Raw genomic sequence first — 25,184 nt, 5'->3', positions numbered from 1 at the left:
AAAAAAGTATGCTAATAATTATCATCGCTCACAGTAATGATGGAGGAAAAAATGTATACCAATGGGCTGTTTGGTCTTAGGTTGGTGTTTGGGCACTCATGTTTACATAGAGTATTACATGTCATTCTGTGGAATTATGGCTGAACCTCCTGGATGACTGATGTTAGAAGGCATTGTCTCTGGATTATGTACCATTTCCTGGAATTTTTGCACCTGTCACGGAAACCACCGCGAATTGGGCTCCTGAGGTGGCCTGGGGGCCAGCCTCTTTCCCACCCACTATGAACCCAGGACCAGGGAGATCCCCTTCTTGGGGTTACAAAGAACCTTTTCCCCAAGAGGGTTATATCACTTCTCTGGGTACCTGGCTGGCCATGAATTATACCAGCTACCCTTTCCATGCAATTAGGGCTGGAGGGACTGTTTCTGAGACCCCTCGGCATAATGTACATGGTGGAACTATGTGCAGGGAATGAATTCCAGCACATGTGGGTTTAAGAAACTTTATTGTTTGCTGTAATTAGGTTTAGGTGATAAGCTGTCACTTTGTTTAATCACCTCCAGAGTCCAGGCTGCTAGGTGCCGGGAAGGAATACATTATTTTTTCTTGTGTTTGATTGTTTATTTGTTTATGTAATGTAATTCTCTGCTGGGATTTGTAATGTGTGCCATACCTGTCTAGGGGGAAGGTTTTGTGTATAAATGCTGTGCTGTTTGTTAATAAAGTCAATCCTGTTTTACTCCAACATTGGTTCTGTCTGATGCTTGGGGTACATTTTCTATATTCAAGTTCCAGAGTGGATGAAGCTGTAGTTTGGTGGAGATACCCAGTCGGGGTGTCAGGCAGTCCGTCACAGCATCCAAATGCTTTCCGGGTAAAACAAACTGCCACATAAATTCTATGCTGTAGATGAAACAGATGGAATTGTAAAACTTTCTCATTCAATAAATCAGAAGATCATGTCACTTCGAAAAGCAATAGGGTTGATGAACCTCTTTGAATATGTGGCATACTCAGTGGTGTATTTAGATTTTGTGCTGCCCTAGGCAACACAAAAATGGGACCCCCCCCTTCCTACGGAGATAGCCTGACATTGACCAACAACATCCCTGCCACCCCCCCCTTCCTGCGGAGATAGCCTGACATTGACCAACAACACCCCTGTCCCCCCACACCCATGGGAGCCTTCCACTAACACACATACCTGCCCCCGGCGAGAGAGAGACTCACCTTCACAGCTCTGGACATCCCTGGGAATGAGAGTCGGGCTCTGCATACACCATCAAGCAGCCCACAGCCTCTCTCAGTTCCCACCTGGTCCCCACACCGCATATATCCCTTCTTCTGTCCCTTTTTCAGAAGAATGCCGCCCTAGGCAAATGCCTTGTGTGCGTTGTGGTAATACGCCCCTAGACATACCCCCACATCATAGGTCATATATCACAAGATTGATCAAACGGTGATAGCTGTCACTCTGTGTGTATGTGTAAGACTGTCACAGCACTTCATTGCCAAAAAAAAATACTCTGACCTATGAAAGCAGGATGGTGGTGTGGCTTACCATGGTGGCCACCAGAGGACAAACATGAGGAGAATACTAACACCCTCGGAATTAATTTTTGAAAAAAATATTTTAGTTTTAAATATCCAATTAATTAGACTGTATAGCCAAAGGTTTGAGAACACCTGACCATCACACTTATATTAGCTTTTGGGAGATTCTTTTCTAAAGACATGGGCAGAAATACCGTGTTGCCCAATCCCCCTGCAATAGCTTCCATTCTTTGTGGCAGAATTTCCACAAGATTTTGAATTATGTCTGTGGGAATTTTTGGCCATTCGGTCAAAAGAGGAGGATGAGAAGACCCATTCCATTCTAGCTCTGGTCAGAGCTCTGTTCAGGCCATTTGAGTTCTTCCTTGCCACACTGGTCAAATCAAAGCAAAGGTGCCAAGTCATGATATCACAATCAGAAAAGTGCCTTCTGCAAACTATTGCAAGCACACAATTGTCTAAAATATCTTTGTATGGTGTAAATGGTAGGTCTGCTTAAGTGTATGTACTATGCTGCAGTCCACCTTTCCTGTAAATGCTAACCATTCCACTGCGGAGCATTCAGGGTAATATCTTTTTCTCCATTCTGGGAATATTTTTTCAGGGCACGCTGGATCCTGGACAGCGGATTCCCATTAGGTTCAAGGCACTGCTAGTACATACAGACCTGAGTGAATTTCTGGCATTGCTGGACTCTGGGACAGAGGTTGGTAGTTTGCTGATTACATTTTGGTGCACCAAATCAGGTTAACAGCATTAGAACCCAACAACATATCTATCTTCTCTGATAGGTCTTCCACGGGTACCTGGATGATCCTCGAAATACAGACAATGCCTGGATAGAGACTCTTGCTGTCAACATCCACCTGGACACAAAGGAGAATTTGGACAAACTCTTGCAGGTTCAAGAAAGTTTTGTTTTATTATTTCCACATTTCTTCTGACCAGTGGCGTAACTAGAACCTTCAGGGCCCAGGTGCAATAAACCATGAAGGGCCCCCCTGACCTCTGGCCAGGCCCTACTTTCCAAGCCCAGTGGCAGAACACCAGGGCCCGGTCACAAGTGCAACTTTGTGACCCTGGAAATTCAGCCACTGGTGTCAGTAGTTTTTTTTATCTTTGTTATTTTATTTATATATATTTGACACTTTTTTAAATTTTTAAAAAAAATATTTTTACAATTTTTTTTAAGAGCCCCATTGGGGGGCTTTGTTCAGATATCAGGGGCCTACGCAGACCTCTGATGTTCCACTTTTGAGACAGAGAAAGGTTTGAGACAAAAATTAAGGACACAGCACTCAATATCTATCTCTGCAGCCTCAGCCTAGGAATAGCTCTGTACAGAACTTCCTGTTTATTCACAAACTGAAACATAGTAAACACAGTTTACTATGTTTCAGTTAGGAATGGGCAGGGTCATTGACTGGCACCGATCACTGACTCTGTCCATTCAGAAAAGGAAGGGGTTGGTAAATGACACATTTACTGGCCTCTTCCCCGCTCTCCATCCTGACAGATCCCCCGCAGCATCCAGGGGAAGAGGGGGGCCGGGAAAGAGCTCAGGGGGCTGGAGAGCACATGGGGGCAGCAGAAAAAATCTAGATAGGAGGAGCAGCGGGGATGGCTGCCTATAGAGGAACTGATCTCTTCATGTTTCTCCTGCAGCCGCTGAATGGTGGCTTCTCTTCCTCTCTCTCCTGCAGGCATTCATCGGCTGCAGGAGGAATATGGAGAGATCAGTTCCTCTGTATGCGGACGTACAGAGGAGCCACATGGGCCCCCTGGAGCATGGGGCTGGGTCGCAATTGTGACCCCTGTAGCTACACCCCTGCTTCTGACTACTGTTGTGTACAGGCGTACTGTGGGAGCTCTGGCTGTATTCAAGGCAAAGTATTGAAACACAAAGGGCATAGGGAGTTGGACACTGCCAGGAGGGACATAAACCAATGCAAATAAACTTTCTAAAAACACTATTTAGCAGACAACATTGAAAATAGATATATACTTTAAATAACATGCTCTACAGATGCATTTGAGTGATACGTGTTGTTAGAGAACATTACAATTTTCTGGGACAGCACCTGTGTCACTGTATTGTGCCATCACATAAATTGAATGTGTAATTGTTTTATTCACTTTTACAGTATGCCTTTTCTTACAACTGCCCCAATGTGGCTTTTGGTCCCCCAGGCATAACAGCCACAAAACAGTGTGGCAGTGTTTTGCCCAAGCCATTGCATAGCCTCTTGGTCACTTAGGGAGATTGGTGGTTAAGACAACTCACTAGAGGTGGAGGTGACTACTAAACTGTCATTGTCGTCAAATTTCAGGTATGGGGTTGAACCAATAAGCTTCAGTGGTGTGCCCCAGTTGGCATCCTTTCTGGCCACCAGCACAGTGAGCTGTGAAGAAGATATAATGTTCCTGCCCATGTTTGCTGGACCTGTGTCTGTGGTCATGTGGACCTTCCCATTACTACGTGGTCTACCATCATGGAGACATTGGAGTTGGTTTACTAAAACTGGAGAGTGCAAAATCTGATGCAGCTGTGCATGATAGCCAATCAACTTCTAACTGCAGCTTGTTCAATTAAGTTTTGACAAAAAAAAAGGAAGCTAATTGGTTTCAATGCAGAGTTGCATCAGATTTTGTACTCTCTGGTTTTAGTACCCCATTATGTTCCACATGAAAATGGAGGGCAGAGAGGCCTTCCCTGTGGATTTTTTTTTGTTCCAGCAGCTGGGGAAGAGATGCCTGCCTGACGACCAAGGGACGTATTTGTCCCATGTTTTTAATTGCCTGTATCATCTGATTAAGAACTTACAACTCTTTTTTTTTGGGTTTGACTCAAAATATTAGTTCTTATCAACAAACAACAAATGGATCTAGCTTTTTGCCAATTATTTCATGAAATGGCTTAGTTACAGCAACTGAAGTGTACGAACTTTAAAAACAAAAAACTGATTCTTTTGGCGTTCCGTAATCTTATGGTCCTCAAAGGGTTAAGGATATAACTGGAGATGGCAGATTGGGGTTTGGAGAGGCGGAGTGAGGTTGAAGCCTACATTTGTTCCTTCTCTGTTTGGCCCCATGCTGACCCTCTTCCCTACTGGAAATGCTGGAAGGTATGCCTCTCAGCTCCTTCTAAGAATTCCGTCCCTAATGCTTGAGTCTGCAAATGGAGATCCTTTTGTAGTGGGGGGAAGAGGTGGAAAGAGAGGAGCGAGAAGGAGGCAGGGTTTGCACAGAGCAGCCCTGATCCTCCTCTTTTCAGGGCCCCCACCAGCACTCTTGGCCCCTCCTCCTTGACACTTGGTATAGGGGCACTCATGCATGCTCAATCCTGAGTCATCTCGGTGTGTCCATAAGACACACATAGCGCAGCTCGGCCCTGCCACCATCCCTCTTCTCTGGCTGTGATTGACAACAGCATGAGCCAATGGCCCCCATTGCTGTGTCTGTGTCCATGAGGAGAGAGAGAGAGCCGAGACAGCCTCTGCTTTTCTGCACATCACTAGATCGAGATCAGGCTCAGGTAAGTAGAAGGGGGTGCTGGGAGCTGCTTGAAAAAGGTTTTTTTATCTTAATTCATAGAACGCATTAAGATAAAAAACCTTCTGGCTTTAGAACCACTTTAAAAAAAATTATAAATGTGAAATAAAGCAAAAAAGAAAAAAAAACAACAAAAAAATGGAAACAGCAAAAGAAAGTATTTCTGCCACACAGAAAACAAAATCCTAAAATGAATTGGTGGGTCTATTCACAGTGAATAGGGGGGTAGGGGGTACATTTCACTTGCTGTAGCCCCCCACTCTGAATTTCAGTGTAATGTAGCAGTGGCACTCTGCGGCAATGTATGCAACACAATGTTTAGCACTGTATATAGTCCTGAATATGTCTGTGGTAGAACACTGGTACAGTAGCACTAACTGTTTCTTCCTGCAAGAACTGTCAGCTGTCCCTCAGGAATTCTAATACACACTGACAAAGGGTTGCTGGCAGAGATGACTTTTATAGGGAGGTGGCCGGCGCATGTGGCTACCACAAACCATTATTGTCCACAGAATTGCACCTGACCACACTTCACACTGCACTACAAGTCATTATGGACAATTTGTTTGTGACACTGTACTGTTCTTGTGACAGAATGTAAAAACATGTAAATATATAAAAAATCTAAAAGGAATTGTAATTTTTTTTTTTTTTTAACATGCTGTCACCAGTCAGTGTCCCTAATCACTGTCACCCACACACAGTGCTCTAATCACCAACACTCCACTCACAGTGTCCCTGATCACTGCCACACCAGTTAGTGTCCCTGATCACTGCCACACCAGTTAGTGTCCCTGATCACTGCCACACCAGTTAGTGTCCCTGATCATTGCCACATGGGTGGACTGACCATTTGTAAACTTGGGCACTGCCCGAGCGCCCAAGATCAGTATGGGGCCCCATGAGATGCCCCTGGTACCTTTTTCATAGGCTTTTTTGAGTTTGGGCAAGGACACAGGGGCCCCATGATCCCCTATTGCCGGGGGACCCCATGAGTTGTCAGTCCGCCCCTGCTGCCACACCAGTTAGTGTCCCTGATCACTGCCACACCAGGTAGTGTCCCTGATCACTGCCATACCAGTTAGTGTCCCTGATCATTTCCACACCAGTCACAGTGTCCTTGATCACTGCCACACGCACAGAGATGGTGGGAACCCCTCATAATGGGCACAGCAGATGTACAGACCCGGGTAAGCATCCCTGATCATTTCCACACCAGTCACAGTGTCCAGGATCACTGCCATACCAGTTACAGTGTCTGTGACTACCGCCACACAGGCCATAGTATCACCATAAGGACTTGTTCATATGTGCAATGCTTTCTGAATAGAGATCCGTATTAAAAGAAAAAAAAATTTAACATAATTCAGGATACAACTCTACTTGGTCCATTTAAAGGGACACAAACATTATATGACCAAACATTGTATACGTATGTGAGGTCAAAAGCTCCAGGTGAAAGCACATCAGGTGTATTGGTAAAGGTGCACATATTTTGGGAGAAAATTTGAAAGCATATATGGAATATTCACTGAAGCGTCACAAGATTTATTATAGATGGGACACTTGTTGAAAGCATTATTGTTTATGTATATTTAACCACTTCATGTCCGGACCCTTTCACCCCCTTCCTGTCCAGGCCAATTTTCAGCTTTCAGTGCTATCACACGTTGAATGACAATTGCGCGGTCATGCAACACTGTACCCATATGAATTTTTTAGCATTTTTTTGAGACAAATAAAACTTCATTTTGGTGGTATTTATTCACCACTGGGATTTTTTTTTTTTTGCTATATAAATGAAAGTCCAAACATTTTTTAAAAAACGTGTTTTTCTTATAAACTTTTGCAAAGAAATAATCTTTCTGTATAAATCTTGGCCAAAATGTATTCATCTATCATTTTAGTAAAAAAAAAAACCCAAATTAGTTTATAACCAAAAATTATAATTTTTTAATTTTTAAATTTTTTACATTTTAATTTTTTTTATATTATTATTTATGTTTTTTTTTTTTTTAACATACTATCACCCTAGCAGTACAGTGTCACCATAGTGACACTGCACTACTTGCGGGGGCTGATGAAGATTTTTTTTTTTACACTGATTGCTTTTACACCTATAAAGGCTGTAAAAGCAATCATTTCTCCTTCTCTCTGTCTGCATTCCTACAGCCATTGAGAAATACTGTTCGAGCTGTGATTGGTCACAGCTTGTCACATGGTACAAGGCTGTTGTGAATAGCCCTGTACCATGTGATCTCTGTGATCATTTACAGATTTCACACGTACTAAGCAATGATGTCAGGAAGTGACATCTTGTTTACTACTATTCATGTGATCACTGATTGGCCATTAGATGTTAACATACAAAGCTAATTCAGAACAAATCTGAACCAAAGGCTATACTCCAAATGAATATCTGCCCTGATCAACTAAGATATGTGCTACCAAAATGTAATCCAGCAAATTCAGGCAGCAAAGGTCTTTATTCCCTAATGCCAATTCCACACAACCGATAGCCTTCCCTAGAAGCATCTCAACATAAAGGACAGCAAATACTCAGAGCAAATACTTCCCAGTTCCCAAGTTGATCTGGTTGTTAGTGGGCGCCAGTGTTATGTCAGCAGCAAGGATGGCCAAATCTGTAGCTACACTCAGGAAACTAGGACCAAACTATATACAGAAAAGTAAAGGTATTAATAGCAAAACAAAACACATGCAAACACCAACAAAACAGCAAACATCAAGATATAAGTGAACAAGGGCAGACTGACCATTTGGGAACTCGGGCACTGCCTGAGAGCCCGGGGTCAGTAGGGGACCCCATGAGATGCCCCTGGTACCTTTCATAGGCTTTTTTGGGTGTGGTTTGAGTGTGGGTGAGGACACAGGGGCCCCATGATCCCCTATTGCCCGGGGGCCCCATGAGTTGTCAGTCCACCCTTGGCCATGATGTTTTCACTCCTTAGTGTGCCAGAGGTTGAGTCTTTGGTGTGGTTGTTGGAAGATGACACAACTTACTTCTTTGAATAGTACTCAGCTTGTTCCCAGCAGGTGATGTTAGATTGTATTACTGATGTGCTCTTTCTACTCAGACAAGGGAGATATGAACCAAACTTTGTTCAGCCTCTGCTCCAAGTCTGGTCAGAGATATTATTCCCAGTTTCAGTTTATTCACACCAAATTCAGATCTGCCTCTATACATCAAGAATCCCTTCCTCCTTCCTCAACTATAGCTGCTAGTGAGTGTTCCTTCCCTCCTGTATACCAGTACCCTGCATCATTACCACACCAACCCTGATTTTAAGGATCCCCCTACAGTTCTGTTACCCATGGCAACCATCTTCCTCTGCTTCTGCTAACTTTCCCTCTATGTTCGCTAGTTAGGGTTGTCACCTCATCCCTTTAAAACCGAACATATATAATTACACAGGTTCTGAGACTAATTTAACCCCCCTGGCGGTATTTCTGAGTGTAGCTCGGGGTTAACTTTCAGTACCAAAAGCGGTAACCCCCCCAAGCTACACTCGGGAATACACTGCAGCATTGCTCTGGGATCCCTCCAGCACTTACCTTGTCCTTTGCTCCCGCGATGTCCCCCCTGCAGTGTCCCCGGCCATTTCCTCCGGCCAATGCCGGCATCTGTCTTCCGGGTTCCGTTCCCTGCGACGTCGGGACATACGGAGGATGGAACCGGCAGAAAATTCGGTAAAATGTTAAGTGACATTCACTAAATACACTAAAATCACATAGTATAACATTCCTGTATCAAACCATTTCACATACATTTTGTCCCGAGTGCTTTGTCCGGCGCCCTGCCTGCATTTTTACTGTTCTTTCTGCCTGGAAACTGAGAAACATCCATGGTGTCCAAAAAGCGTCCCTTTAGGTCAAAAGCGGTTTTAGACTGGGTAGAGAACAGCGATAGTAAATCAGAACTACTTGCAGAATTGAGTGATAATGATTGGTGGGGAAATTTGTCATCAGACACTGAAAACGATTCTGCGACTTTGCTCAGCGATGTGCGAACTTGGCGCTCTATTTCAAATTTCAGTGTTTTTGGTTTGATTATATTATTGAATTAAATTTATTATTATATTATTATTTTTTATGATTATTTATTACATTATAATTTATGATTTTGTGTTTCAAATTTTATCATACCCGGGATGGTTACTAGACTCTTTTTCGGACAGATTTCAGTGAGTTATTCCTAAGAATTACAGGCCTACAATAAACAAAAACAACATATTTCCATGCAAAAAAATGTACCGCTTTGAGCACAGAAATATGGATATAATCAGACTGCTAGGGAGGTTAATGCAGATAAGGCACCAAGTAAGTAATTACCACCTCAATCAGCCACAGAGCCTGTGTAGTTATTATGTGTGCAGTTTTAATGTCTCCTACTAAATACCTTGTATTGTCTACTTTCCAAAAAAGGGGTCATTTTGGGTTATTTGTGCTGTCCTGACATTTTAGGGCTGTGAGACAGGCCGTTGGTACATCAGGATTGATCCACTTTCAAATACACTACTTTGTAGACTCTATAACGTTCACACAGACTAAATAATATACACTGATTTGGGTTATTTTTTATCAAAGAAATGTAGCAGAATACATTTTGGCCAAAATTTATGAAGAAAGATTATTCATTTGCAATACTTTATAACTGAAACTAAGAAAAACTTTTCAAAATTTTTTTTTTTTTTTTTTATATAAACCAAAAAATAAAACGCCAATGGTGATCAAATACCATGAAAGTAAATTAAGTTCTGTCTGATTCAAAACAATGACAAAAATGTAGTTTGTGAAGAGTGCATGAGTACTGAGTACTCAAGCACTTGAGTCATTCAAAGCATAGCAGCACTGAAATCTGAAAAATGACCTGGGCAGGAAGGGAGAGAAAATTTACAGTCTTTAGGTGATTGACTACTGGCCTGTGGGTTAGGGGGGACTGTACCTTTGACAGGTCCCTGTGTTTATTCCAGTAGTTGGGGCACTTTCTTAGGCCAAAGATCTAGAGGCCTAATCTCTAATCCATGTTGTCGGGTGTGCTTTGTTCCTAAATCTGTTGCTATATTCAGGGGCGTTTTTACCACAAGGCAAACAAGACACTTGCCTAGGGCAGCATTTTTCAGAAGGGCAGCACATCCCCCCAGAAGAAGGGATGGAAGAAGGGTCATGTGCATCATGGGAACCAGGTGGGATCTGAGAGAGGCTGCGGTCTGCTTGATGGTGTATGTAGAGCCTGACTCTCGTTCCCGGTGATGTCCAGAGCTGTGAAGGTGGGTGTCTTTCTCTCTATTGCCGGGGGGGTGGGGTAGTGGAAGGTACTCCCAGTCAGTGTCAGGCTCTCTCTGTGGGAGGGGAAGGGGGGGATAATGGTTGTGTCTGTGGGGCAGATGATTTTTGTGTTGCCTAGGTCAGCAGAAAACCTAAATACACCACTGGCTATATTGCTTGCACACTGTTACTGGTACAGATTGTTGTTTATTGATACTGCTGTTGTTTTACCCTGCTGGTTGGTGTAACCCCCAAAAATAACTCTTTTCTTAGCCTCAAGGTGAGTTGGAAAGTATGGTATTATTTAGAGAGTCACCAGCACCAGGAACAGAAGGACCTAAACATCTAACGGCTCCTTCGGGGGTGGTGTCACACTCATTTTTATCTCTATAGGCTGCACATCTCCAACAGGACTCTGGATCAGAGGCATTACACTTCCACCGGTTCAGTCTTTATATTTCAGTCTTTTGTCCTTTCAGAACCTGAAGGAATCAGATGATGACATAACACTGCGGTGGCAACTCCTGGAGCAAAAGATTCCTCTTTACGCCAACGAGAAGGAGATTCTCCAGAGGACAGCCGAGCACCTCCATGCTCATTATTAATTTATGGTTTAAAGCTGAAGCTTTTATGGTTGTATCTTCCATCTCTGCTTTCTCATTACTCCCCCCGCATGTCATCAACATGGTAATTATATTTTTAAATAAAAACTGTTTTCATGAAATACCATATTTTGTGTCCAATTACATCATCACTGGGTTTCTGTTCTTCTTTGTGCAATGCAGGCAGATCATGGCTGGTGGGAGGGGCTAGCAGAGTGACTTCCCCCATTGGAATACACTATTTTGTGGACATTTTCCAACAGGTCCCCACTGAACCTGCTGAATTTTGATCCAGTTTTGGCCTGTTATGAGCATCCCTAAACCTAATTATGCAAAGGCCCCAGAAATTTACACCAAATTGGTTGGCTGCAAGTAGAGTGTATTGCTACGGGTTAAGGGTGAGGATCTGTGCAAAGATGAATCAACCAGTCGAAAATCTAGTACTCTAAGCTGATTAAGGCTAGGTTCACACGAATGCGGTGCAGTACATCACATGTTATTCTCACAGGAACCGCACTGCATTCGATTTGATCACATGCGATTTGTGTGCAGTGCGATTTGGAGCCATACATTTTGTATGGCTCAAATCGCACCGCTCTTGCACCAAAAAGGTGCAGGACTCTTTTTTGGGTCCGCACTAGAATCGGATCGCATGGGTATTCACACCAACGCAATCCGATTCTGCACAGTGCACCGTGTTTTGTGCAGGGGCGAACTGACCATTTGGAAACTCGGGCACTGCCCGAGGGCCCGGGGTCAGTAGGGGGCCCCATGAGATGCCCCTTGTCACGATATGGGTCTCTGCCAGTCCCAGGTATTAATTCCTTGTTCCTAATCCCTCCTGGCCATAGGAAGAGCTTCCTCCAATTAGTATTCACTCCTGTGTGCCAAAGACCCCTATCTGTAATTAACTCGCCACTCCACAAAAGGTCCCAAATTTAGGAAGAGCTTCCTCCAATTAGTATTCACTCCTGTGTGCCAAAGACCCCTAGCTGTAATTACCTCTCCCCTAAACCAAAAGGTCCAAAATTCAATTAGTGTATACATCCCTAATTAGTGCCTTACTTTTGTATTAATGTATTTCCCCCACTAATTATCCTGCCCAACCAGTCCTTTCTGTGTACAGCCACAAATTAATTTACTGTAGTTCCATTCTCTTCATTGTCACCTGCTAATGACCCCCCTCTGCCTCTCTTCCTGCTCAGGGGGTTTAAGAGGTCAGTGCTGGTCTCTCTTGTTGTGCCATTCTGCTGGGCAACCACTGAGGGGTCCAGCTGGACTCTAGTGGCCCCCCAGCTCTGCCTGAGCCCCATTGGAGGAAGGGGGATCCTAGAAGCTACATCAGCCCTGCCTGGAATGCTGTCAGCTCTGCCTGAGACTATCGCATCAGCTTTGCATGACTGCATGCTTCCCTTGTGCTATCTGACTGCTTATGAACTACCTCTTGGATTACAAATTGCTGTAGAGCCTTTAACTTTGCCCACCGGGGCTGGATTACAAGTATTTTGGACTCTTTCTCCCTGCACTACTCCCCATTGAGTAACTGTTGTCTGTTTTAATAAAGCTTTAAGTGTTTGCCGTCTGCCTTGTGTGTTCTGTCCCGCTTACCCTCCGTTACACTCCTGGTACCTTTTTCATAGGCTTTTTTGAGTTTGGGCAAGGACACAGGGGCTCCATGATCCCCTATTGCCCGGGGGCCCCATGAGTTGTCAGTCCGCCCCTGGTTTTGTGCACCGATTTAGGGGTGTTGTTAATATACACACCTGCATCAGTTCGCGTGAACGGGGTGCGATTCTGATGCGGTACGGAATTCACACAGTAAACGCTGCGAATTCCGCACCAGATCAGTGTGAACCCAGCCTAACAGTTAGAAAGCATCAGCCTGTAGTACCTGTTATACCACAGAAATACATCAGATAAAGAATAACCGCAATAAACAGTATCCAATGCTGATAGGAGAATGGCTGACCAATTGACTTGTGTAGCAGCGATCAGGCCCTGTTCACATTAGGAGATTTGGAATCCTGTTCAGAATTGCTGCGATTCTGCCCAACATTCCAAATTGTGACAAAATGTATGCATATTGTGGCAATTGCAGCAAAACGTGTGCTTAAAAATTGCATTAAGCCTGTCAATCAAAAAAGGAGGAGGAGCTTCTCTTGGGTGACAAACGCGCATAGGGCAGCCCGTTCAAGTGAATGAGCTGCCCTATGTGCAACATGTGATTTCCCACAATCCATCAGGTTATGCATCAGAATCTCTCTAGCACTGGTGGATAGAAGTGGAACAGCACTGCCCAGAATAGCATAGGACAGGGGTGTCCAATCTGCGGCCCACTGCTGTGCAACCTGACTATGTGATTATGAAGAGAAGCACCTCGGAGGCAGAATGGTTTTTATTGTTGGTTTGACTGGTAGAGTTTGGTGTTTGAATCTAAACATTTGGTATATGAAAAATGTCTTTTTTAGCTTTTTGCCTGGAATTCTTTAACCACTTGCCCTCCAGAGGATTTATCCCCCTTCCTGACCAGGCCATTCTTTGCAATACAGCGCTGCATTACTTTAACTGACAATTGCACAGTCATGCAACACTGTACAGGTGAAACTCGAAAAATTAGAATATCGTGCAAAAGTTCATTTATTTCAGTAATGCAACTTAAAAGGTGAAACTAATATATGAGATAGACTCATTTCATGCAAAGCAAGATAGTTCAAGCCGTGATTTGTCATAATTGTGATGATTATGGCTTACAGCTCATGAAAACCCCAAATCCACAATCTCAGGAAATGAGAATATTGTGAAAAGGTGCAATATTCTCGACTCTAATCAGCTAATTAAGTCATAACACCTGAAAAGGGTTTCTGAGCCTTTAAATGGTCTCTCAGTCTGGTTCAGTAGGAATCACAATCATGGAAAAGACTGCTGACCTGACAGTTGTGCAGAAAACCATCATTGACACCCTCCATAAGGAGGGAAAGCCTCAAAAGGGAATTGCAAAAGAAGTTGGATGTTCCCAAAGTGCTGTATCAAAGCACATTAATATAAAGTTATGTGGAAGGGAAAAGTGTGGAAGAAAAAGGTGCACAAGCAGCAGGGATGACTGCAGCCTGGAAAGGATTGTCAGGAAAAGGCCATTCAAAAGTGTTGGACTTTCACAAGCAGTGGACTGAGGCTGGAGTCAGTGCATCAAGAGCGACCACACACAGACGGATCCTGGACATGGGCTTCAAATGTCATATTCCTCTTGTCAAGCTGCTCCTGAACAAGAAACATCAGAAGTGGCCTATCTGGGCTAAAGAAAAACAGACCTGGTCTGTTGCTCAGTGGTCCAAAGTTCTTTTTTCTGATGAGAGCAACTTTTGCATCTCATTTGGAAACCAAGGACCCAGAGTATGGAGGAAGAATGGAGAGGCCCAAGGACCCCCGAGTATGGAGGAAGAATGGAGAGGCACACACTGCAAGATGCTTGAAGTCCAGTGTGAAGTTTCCACAGTCTGTGTTGATTTGGGGAGCCATGTCATCTGCTGGTGTTGGTCCACTGTGCTTCATTAAGTCCAGGGTCAACGCAGCCGTCTACCAGGAGATTTTGGAGCACTTCATGCTTCCTTCTGCAGACGAGCTTTATGGGGATGCGGACTTCATTTTCCAGCAGGACTTGGCACCTGCCCACACTGCCAAAAGCACCAAACCCTGGTTCAATGACTGTGGGATTCCTGTGCTTGATTGGCCAGCAAACTCGCCTGACCTGAACCCCATAGAGAATCTATGGGGCATTGCCAAGAGAAAGATGAGAGACATGAGACCGAACAATGCAGAAGAGCTGAAGGCCGCTATTGAAGCATCCTGGTCTTCCATAACACCTCAGCAGTGCCACAGGCTGATAGCTTCCATGCCACGCCGCATTGAGGCAGTAATTGCTGCAAAAGGGGCCCAAACCAAGTACTGAGTACATATACATGCTTCTACTTTTCAGAGGTCCGATATTGTTTTATGTACAATCCTTGTTTTATTGATTGCATGGAATATTCTCATTTTCTGAGATTGTGGATTTGGGGTTTTCATGAGCTGTAAGCCATAATCATCACAATGATGACAAATCACGGCTTGAACTATCTTGCTTTGCATGTAATGAGTCTATCTCATATATTAGTTTCACCTTTTAAGCTGCTGCACTGAAATAAATGAACTTTTGCACGATATTCTAATTTTTCGAGTTTCACCTGTACATAAATGAAGTTTATGTCCTTTTTTCCCCACATATAGAGTTTTTTTCGGTGGTATTTAATCACCTGTGTGAATTTTTTTATTTTTTGCGCTATAAACGAAAAAAGGCCGACAATTTAATTGTAATCTAAATCGTAATTGGTTTACGTGATAGTTATAGTGTCTACAAATGGAGGTATATATACTGGAAATTTTAATTTAATTTATTTTTTACTAGTAATGACAGCGATCAGTGACTTATTGCGGAACTGCGACACTGGCTGGCATTCTGACACTGGGGGAGGGGACTGACTAACTGCCACTGACATCCCAGTGACACTAATACAGTGATCAGTGCTAATAAAAAGCACTGACACTGTACTAATGACACTGGGCGATAAGGGGTTAACATCTGGGGCAATCAAAGGGTTAACCGTGTGCTGTGTGTGTTTTACTGTGTACACAAGCTGCTTTGTATTGCTCTCTCGTGCAGAGCAATACAAAGTAGCCTATTCGTGCTGACAGGGGAGAGATCTGTATTGTTTTAATCACACGGACCCAGTGATTGATATGCCCAGGAGCCAATAGTGGCAGAGGTAGAGACCACGCACGCCCAGAAATACAAAATTACATATATATACGTGATTTTGCACATCCCTGCCGCCCTGTAGCTGTAGCAGTACTTCTGCTATAGGGCGGTCAGGAAGCGGTTAACTTCCACTGTCAGTAATAATTGTAAAACTCTTCTAATAGGAGGTGTTTGGGTATTAGATATTTATGATGAGTCTAATTTTTATCCTGTGGTCACCCAGTGCTATTTCTTCCACTGTGAATAAAACCCTTCTAAGGGACTAAGTCCCTGTCCAGCTTCTTCTTGGATAAGACAGTTACCCACCTCCTGGTAGGTGAAACCCTTCACCATATTGTGCCAAACTCCTGGCCATAGGCTTGCTCATGACATCCCTAGTCATAGGCCTTAGTATTGAAGAATAAAGGAATGTCCACACATGAAATCGATTTTCTGCACTTTACTGTAACTTTTCAGAAATGTCTGTGACATCTAACATCACATAGACGTACTGACAGAATTGTTTGGTGTGGAGTGCCATACAGAGGTCAGACATTCTGTAGTTGTCATTTAGGCACAGAATTCCAGTACATGATTTTTAAGTCACCTTCCCTTATACTTCTTCTCCTTGGGAGCACCACAGCATTGGGGCCACTTCCCCCACGTATACTAAGTCCGCAGCATGCAGCTTCCATCACCAAGTAAAATCAAAGCGTCTTCATTAGTATGCCAGTCACACTCAATGTCCCCTCCATAGCTCTTCCCAACCGGACATGCTCCCAGGTGGCACACTCACTCCCATATGTAGTAGTACTCACTTCAGAGGACTCTAAAAGGCCATTTGCATCCTGCTCAGGGTCTGCAGACAACTGTAAAAGAGTCAGGACAACTACAGCTGGTCCTTCTGGGTGCTTAAATACCTCACCTGGGGTGGCAGCCCTGTTAAGGGCCCATGGACAGTGGACTACTGCATCCGGATCTGATAGGTGTTTGGCTCCCATGCCCCAACTCACAAGGCCCCACTAATCCTGTAACTTATATGGGCACTAACTCCACCGATGTGCTGCTATCTGTGGGGACACACAATATATTAAAAAAAATTATATATTATATATATATATATATATATATATATATATATATAAATTATTTATACAGAGGCTGAATGGCAGCCTGGGATGAGTCTGCCTGAGATGAGTCAGCAAGGTTACTCTGGGTAAGGTCTGAGGGCTCTGCAGGGCAGTTTTCTGATACCTCCCCCTGCTCTGGAAGCTTCAGAAGTTTCTAGAAGGTAGTAGGTGGGAATGAGGAGGGGCTGATCTGCATACTTAAGAGATCCTGGCCAATCCCCAAGCAGGAGGCTTGGCATGGGGCCAGGACAGCTCTTGAAGTATAAGAGATCCTGATCAGCAGGAGGAGTAGTGTAGGGTGGAAGATGGAGTGAAGGCTGGAGTGTGGTAGGATGGGCCTTACCTATGGGCCGGTGCTGGACAAGGAAGTCTCCACTGTGCCATTGTCTTCTAGGAAGGACAACCTGATCAGCAGGGAAGAAGCCAGCCCAGTGAAAGGCCCGAAGGCAGCCAACTGCCCATTGAGCTATCAGGGAGGACAGGGTGAGTAACCTTCCACCCCCTGGGCCTGATAAGGTGAGAAGGCAGTTAAATCGGAGCTCCACCCAAAAGGGGAAGTTCCGCTTTAATGCTTTCCCTCCCTCTCCCCATTAAGGATTGGCACCTTTGCGGAGCGGGTACCCGAATTTGACAGGTACCTGCTCCCACTTACACTGCGATCGCCTAGGTAATCAGAAGTGGAAGTTGTCCCCCACCCTCCCTTTCCGTAGTCTTCTGGGACATGTGACAGGTACCTGAAGACTACAGGGCCATTCACAAAGCGCAGTGCTTCTTGCGCATGCACAGTGGGCACCTGGCTGCGAAGCCACATGCTTTCACAGCCGTTTGCCCACACTGAAGATGCAGGCACCAGGGAGAGAAGATGACCGGTGAAACCAGCGGTGTTGAGGACACCGCTGGACCGAGGGACACTTTAAATGGAGAACCCAGTTAGCCCGTCATCTGGGACTGTTTCATAAGTTGGCAGTTTCTGTGTCCCCTTGCCTAGGGATACCCTCAGGCAGCTGGGTGAAGAGGAGGATTCATCTGGAGTCTGAGGAGGTACATCCGAGAGTTGGAGAGCTCTTTAAAGCAGAGAATGTTTGTCCACAGACTTGTATATAGTGGCTAAGGAGTTTGTCCTCACAGTTCACAATTTCCTTGGGCATCCTATACACCCCTCAACTCCATCCAAGTTCTAAACCTCCTCAATAAAATCACAAAACCAAGCTCTAGGACTGCTTACTGTGTGCAGGTGTGGAAGAAAATGCATGCTGCCTGGCTGTGGAGAGCTGTAGGGGGACCCAAAACTCAGCGACTCCTAAGGGGGTACTGCTACAGTACATTAGTATTACCTAACCCTTTCCTGACCAGAGCCACTACCAAGGCTACTATTATCCAGAATAATGAACCGTCATAGGCTAAAGCCAGAATAGGAACTATTGTTATCTTTTGTTCCCTAGCACTACCATTGACTGACTTAATCCTAAATAATAGCTTTTTTACTTGCATTTCCTGACCAAAGCCATAATGGTAGCTATTATTATCCAGCAATATTAACCATTTACTGACACCAGAAGAGGACCTAATATAGACTGCCACTGTTAACCTATACTGCATTATTAACCCCTTACAGCTTAGAGACAGTGATTTTTTTGGGGGGAAGGGGACTGTCTAGTGCAGCAGCTCATGTGATACTTTTAGCCATAGTCCAGTGATGGGAAGCTGCTGTATAATATAGGTGCAATTATATTTGGGCAGCACAGTGGCTAAATGGTTAGCATTAGGGTTGTTGATTTGAATCCCAACCACGGCACCACTTGCCTGGAGTTTGCATGTTCTCCCTGTGACTGCGTGGGTTTCATCTCTTCAGATCTTCTTAATAACCATTTAATGGCTTGGTTTTAAAACTTTATGCTATACCCCCTATCACTGGCTCCAGTCAATAGAGGTTAAGAGTCTTGGATATTAATAATAATGGTATGGTCCTTTACTAACCCCACCAATCACTGACTTCTGTCAGCAAAAGGTTAATAGTGCTGGGTAATGAAAGACGTTATACTACACCCTACAACACTGACGTTTGTCAGTAAAGGGTTAATAGTGCAGGGTAATTATAAAAACGACGCTACACCCTCCAACACTGGCTTTAGTCATTAAAGGGTTAATGGTGCCATGTAATTATTTATTTATTTCAGGTACTTATATAGCTCTGTCAATTTACGCAGCGCTTTACATATACAGCGAGCAACAGAAGTATTTGAACACCCTGCGATTTTGCAAGTTCTCCCACTTACAATGTGATTTCCTGAATTTTTTTTTTAATTCTGTCTCTCAGAGTGGGAATGCACCTACAATGTGAATTTCAGACCCCTCCATGATTTCTAAGTGGGAGAACTTGCAAAATCGCAGGGTGTTCAAATACTTCTGTTCCTCACTGTATATTGTACATTCACATCAGTCCCTAACCCTCAAGGGGCATACAATCTAAAGTCCCTAACTCACATTCATACATACACATACTAGGGACAATTTATATTCAAATAATTTTTATTGAAGTTTAAACATACATAAGTAATATTAGATAGTCGAACATTTTGGTTCACATCGAGAATAACATTATATGAGAAATAATGACAAAAGATAAGCGAAGAATCCCCACCAAGTGGCCGGGGAACTTGTATTCCTGTAGTTTAGTTACATGAGAGGTATGCTCTGTATGTTGTGAACCATTCTAGAAGACTAGTGGGGCATAATAGTGGGGAGAACATGAGGGTAGTGGAAGAACAGGGAAGGAAGTGGGGGGAAGGGAGGGTAAGCACCAATTCAGTATGGGTAGAGAATAATGTATTCCTTTTGAATAGTAATCATTTAATTGAGCAACTGGGATTATTTAACCATCGTGACCAATTGGTTTTAAATTTATGGTAGGAGGAATTATAGAGTGCGGTTCTTCTTTCCATCTCGCATTGGAAATTGAGATCGGAAATGAGGCGGGATAATAAAAGGGTTGTAGTGGATCTCCATAGTTTGGTGATGTTAAGTTTTGCAGCTGCTAGAATATGGATGATAATAGTGCGTACCTTTACAGGGAATATGTCTATTCCGATGTGGAGGAGAGCTAGGGCGGGATTTGGAGTAATTGGAGTTCCTGTGAGTGATGAGATGATCTGGAAAACCTTGTTCCAATAAGATTTAAGAGATTTACAGTCCCAAAGTATGTGAAGGAGAGATCCCTTTTCTCCACAATGTCTCCAGCAGAGTTGTGAATGTTGAGGGTAAAATTGGGATAATTTAGTTGGTGTCAGATACCAATGATGTAGGATTTTCAGATAATTCTCCCAATGGGAGCTACATTTAGAAGCTTTAAAGGTGATAGTGAATGTCTTTTCCCAAGTGTTTAGAGCGATTGGTTGGGAGAGATTCTTTTCCCAATTGAGTAAGGAAGAGTTGTTTGTAGTGAACTGTATTTCAGTTATGAGTGAATAGAAAGTCGAAATTCCTTTCTTGGGGTATTGCGTCTTTTGGAAGAAGTGTCGTGCAGTTGCCGGAATTTCTATCTCAAGTGGTATTTGTGTCTTGTGAAGAGAGTGGACTATTCGTAAATAAGTATATTGTTCTTTGTTTGGAATACGAAATTTCTTTTGGAGGACGGAGAATGAGTCTAGTTTGTGTTTTGTGTAGAGATCTTGGATGTGGGTTATACCAAGACTGCTCCATGTTGATATGTTTAAGTGGGGGGTGAGGGAGTGTAGGGTTGAATAGGGGGTGGGAATTTTCACATTGCTCTTGTTTGCTTGATTGAGGGCTGAAAAGTCAAACCAAGCATTTAAAGAAGCCTGGATGCATGGGTGTGTTTGCAGATTTTTAGGTAGGGCTGTCCTAGGTATATACAGTATGTCTGTTATCGTGTGTGGTGAGCATAATGAGTTTTCTAGTTTGGTCCAGATCTTCTCGTCGGTTGGGTGCCACCAGAAGAAGAGTTGGTCTAAGAGGACTGCTTGGTAATATGATTTTAGATGGGGGAGGCCTGTCCCACCTCTGGAGGGTGGGCGTAATAATAAGTTCGTGGAACATCTGGGTCTTTTAGAGTTCCATAAAAATTTATTTAGCGTAGCCTGAATTTTTGAGAAGAAGGTATGAGGAACTGGTATAGAGAGTGTCCGAAAAATATATAGTATTTTAGGTAATATACACATTTTTAAAGTTGCTACTCTACCTAAAGTTGATAGTGTGGTTGTGCGTAGAGTTTTTATTTCTTGGGGGATGGTTTCCAATAATGGTTTGTAATTAGTTGCGTAAAGTTGGCTAGTGGTTGCGGTAAGTTTGATCCCTAGATAGGGTATGCTATGTGATTCCCAGGTAAAGGGGAAATGTTTGGAAATTAGATTTTTAGTATCAATAGGTGTATGTAGGTTGAGTATAGATGATTTGGGTTCATTGAGTTTGTAATACGAAACATCCGCATAACTACGGATATGTGTACGTATCGAATGAAGTGACTTATAGGGGTTTGTAATCATAAGAATAATATCGTCTGCGAAGAGACTAAGTTTGTGCTCATGTTGATACATGTTAATTCCCGTAAAGTTAGATTCATTTCTAAGATTAGTTGCTAATGGCTCGATAAGTAGGGCAAAAATTATGGGGGATAGGGGGCATCCTTGTCTGGTACCATTCGTTATACAGAAAGGTTGTAAAAGTGTGCCATTGGTCAGTACTCTGGCGGTGGGCTTGGAGTAGAGGGATAGTATCGCTGAAAGCATCCAGTCATTTATTCCAAATTTTTGTAATGTAAGGTTCATAAATTGCCAATGAATTCGGTCGAATGCTTTTTCCGCATCTAATGACAGGAAAAGGGAGGGTTGTTTTTTGTTCTCAAGGTGGTGCAGTATGGATATAATTCGTCTTGTAGCATCTGGGGCCTGTCTACCGGGTATAAATCCTACTTGATCTGGGTGGACTAATGTAGGTAGATATGGGAGTAGTCTTAGGGCGATTATTTTAGCATATATTTTTATGTCTGTATTGAGTAATGAAATCGGTCTATAGTTTTGTACTAATTGGGGATTTGCCAGTTTTTGGGATGGTGGTGATTATGGACTGTAGCATGTCCTGGGGAAATTCCCCATAAGTGGCGACATGATTATATAAGGTCGCTAGGTGGGAAGTAAGATTGGGTGCTAGTGATTTGTAATATTCGTTAATAAAGCCATCGTTTCCTGGTGATTTGTTTAAGGGGAGAGTTATTATAGTTTTTTGGATCTCTAAGGGTGTTATCGGCGTAGAGAGAGATTCTAGTTGATGAGGAGTGATACAAGGAAGATTTGTGTTCTGTAGAAAGTTTCTAATGGAAAGAGCTGTTGGTTGGATTGTGTTTGGGTCATCCTTTATATTATACAGATCTTGGTAGTATGTCGCAAACGCATTAGCTATGTCTTGTGGGTTTGTTAAAATGGTGCGAGTGTTGGGGGGTTGAATTGTGGAGATTTTAGCTTTAAGTCGTTTCTGTTTAACAATTTTGGCGAGGAGTAAGTTTGCTTTATTTCCTAGTGCGTAAAATTTGGTTTTCATTTTTTGGAGATTGTTATCATAATTGTGGAGCAGGATGGTTCGTAGTTTATTTCTGTCTAGGGATAGGGCTGCAGACGTGGAAGGATTTGGGTTCTTTTTGTTTATCTCTTCATGTGCTCGGATAGAGGTTAGTAATTGGTCAATTTGTTGGGATCTGTGTCTATTTGTGCGGGAGTTCAATTGTATAAGGATACCTCTCATGTAGGCTTTGTATGTTTGCCAAAGTGTAGTGATAGAGATATCAGGAGTAGAGTTTGTTTAAAAAAAAAGGTTGTGGGCTTCTAGGATATGTTTCAGGTTTTCTGGGTTTCTCAGTAGTGAAGCGTTCAATCTCCATATGGGTGGTATTGCTGAGCGTGGATTGTCATCTAAGGATATACTGATTGGAGCGTGATCTGACCAAGTTATGGTACCGATGATAGATGATCTCACATGTTGTAATGTCCATTTGTCAGTGATGAACTTGTCGATTCTTGAATAGAAAAGATGAGGAGGGGAGTAGTAGGTGTAATCTCTCTCAGTGCCGTGTTGACATCTCCATATATCGTATAAGTCATGTTCATGTAAGAAGTGGTTAAAGCCCGGCTTGGTGGATTTTTTAGTAGAAGACGAATCTAAGAGCGGATTACCCATAATGTTAAGATCGCCTCCGATGATAAGTCTGCCTTGTTTGTGTTGTGATATGAGTTTGTGGAGTTTGCGGAAAAAGGACAGTTGTTTGCTGTTTGGGCCGTATACATTCACTAGCGTGTATATGATATCGTCTATTTGGCACACCAAGATATGATAACGACCATGCGGATCGGCTATGTTTGAGATAGTTCGGAATGTGGTAGTCTTTAATGGCAGTGATAACTCCATTTTTCTTTTTAACATCAGTTGCCATAAATACTTGGGAGAATCGGGGTAGCTGTAGTTTGGGAATTTTTCCTGTGGCAAAGTGGGATTCTTGTATAAAGAAGATGTCGGCTTGGGATTTCCGGATTTCTTTGGAGAGCATCGATCTCTTGAAGGGAGAGTTGAGACCTCGTACATTAAGGGATGTAATTTTAATCATTTAATAGTCTTTTCTTGAGGTGTATAGTAAAATGGCGTGTTGTTTGAGAGAATCGTGGCTCAGTGCATGGCCATATGCGAGAAGAAAAGTTTCTGACAATGTTATGCGGAGTAGGTTCAATTGGTGGATTATAATTGGTCTTCCATATATATTCGAGATAAGTAGGTCTTGATTGCAAGTTGAATACTTGGTGGTGCCACATTAGGGGAAGGGAAGGGACACATAGAACAATAGTAAAAAAAGACTTGCTCAAAATGCAAGTAAACCTAGTAGCTTCCTTAGCTACTGAAAAACTGGGGGGTTTGAACGGACTTTGACCGTCAGAAGGGTCAAGCCAGATGTAACCTCGTAAAACAATTTTCATCGGTTCTAGGCCGATCGCCAGTAACTCGGTATTGAACTAAAGCCTCTGGGGAAGAACGTGAATATAAGTTTGCCTCAACTTATCTTGATCTGCGTTGTTGATCATGTTGTCTCCATATGTTGGAGGGAAGGTAGCGCAGCTCCCTGCGATTCTATGGGTATGATGTTCCATGCTTTGAGTAGGTCTAGGCCTGCTTCTAGAGATTTGATCGTGAATATTCTGCCTTGGTGTCGCACTGTTAGCTTCGTGGGGAAACCCCATTGGTAAGCTATGTTATGGTTTCTGAGGGCCTTGGTAATGGTTACCATTTGTTTCCTGTTGAGAAGTGTAGCTTTTGATAAATCAGCATATAATCTAATATTGGTATGCGTTGGTGGGAGTGGCGGTGGATTTCTGGCCGCCGTCATGATTTTCTCTTTGATGTGATAGAAGTGTATATGGGCTAAAACATCTCTTGGAATAGCAGCGGATAGAAATGAAGGTTTGGGCAATCTATGAGCTCGATCGATCGCCAACTCTAAGTCCGGGATCGTTGGGATGAGGAGCTTGATGTACTGTTGTAGATAAGGTAGTAGTGTCTCATTAGTAACAGATTCAGGTATCCCTCTAAATTTAATGTTGTTGCGGCGCGATCTATCTTCTAGATCGGCTACTTTTAGGTTGATTTGTTCGATTTCTGAAGTGTGATCTGCGTGAGCATCAATCAAATCATTATGTGCCGTTATGATATCTCCCATATTGGTTTCTATATGCTGTATTCTGCGTTCTTGTTGACTTATAATGTTCGTAATTTGGTTGAGCGACGTGGAAATATCAGTATGTAGGGTCTGACGTAGTGATGAGAGCATGTTCCTCATGCAAATCTCTGTCAGCGGTTGGTCTGAAGCAGGGAACGCATCAATTTCAGTAAAGGCTGCGTGTGGTGTTGGAGCAGGGAGATTTAGGGCCTGATATGAGGGGTCAGGGTCATCATCTAGCCGTGGCCGAGATTTGGCTGGGCTGCTTGTTGTAGGGGACAGTGGAGGTGACAACTCACCAGGGTCTCCTGAGTACAGCTGCTGTCTCAGTCTGGGATCCGTTTGCTGGGCCCTGTAGTCCTCCTCAGTGCTGCCTCTGTCTCCCTGTCTGTCTCCCTGTGCGCCGTTGCGGGCGCCATCTTGGATTCCGGGCCCCGCCGCCGGGAAGAAATCTGTCAGCTTCCCGGGTTGCCCTGGGGTTTTCCTCCTGCGGGGCATAGGCGCCGAGGTGCGGGCACCCTTCATGAAGGGCTGTGAAGCGGTTGTGGTCCCCAGGGTCGATGTGTGCCGCTCAGTG

The 25,184-nt window shown here is 43.5% G+C and overlaps 1 protein-coding gene across 4 annotated transcripts in view; it reads left to right on the top strand.

Moving 5' to 3' along the window:
- Positions 1 to 25,184, top strand: part of LOC149467463 (transient receptor potential cation channel subfamily M member 2-like) — a 249,266-nt gene that overhangs the window by 211,754 nt on the left and 12,328 nt on the right. For 3 of the 4 annotated variants that reach the window (XM_089671622.1, XM_089671619.1, XM_089671620.1), the window contains exons 32-34: positions 2,160 to 2,261; positions 2,347 to 2,457; positions 10,873 to 12,570. In XM_089671622.1, the coding sequence (XP_089527748.1) occupies positions 2,160 to 2,261; positions 2,347 to 2,457; positions 10,873 to 10,998 (339 nt within the window). In that variant the 3' untranslated portion in view covers positions 10,999 to 12,570. Of the gene's footprint in view, positions 1 to 2,159; positions 2,262 to 2,346; positions 2,458 to 10,872; positions 12,571 to 25,184 lie in introns of those variants that run through there. The other variant, XR_016311927.1, reaches the window with a different exon arrangement.

Source organism: Staurois parvus, unplaced genomic scaffold, assembly GCF_062004578.1.
Source record: "Staurois parvus isolate SC_StPar_1 unplaced genomic scaffold, SC_StPar_1.0 ptg000109l, whole genome shotgun sequence".
NCBI classification, from domain to species: Eukaryota; Metazoa; Chordata; class Amphibia; order Anura; family Ranidae; genus Staurois; species Staurois parvus.
Note: the sequence above shows the minus strand (reverse complement) of the source record. Positions and strands in the feature narration are given on the sequence as shown.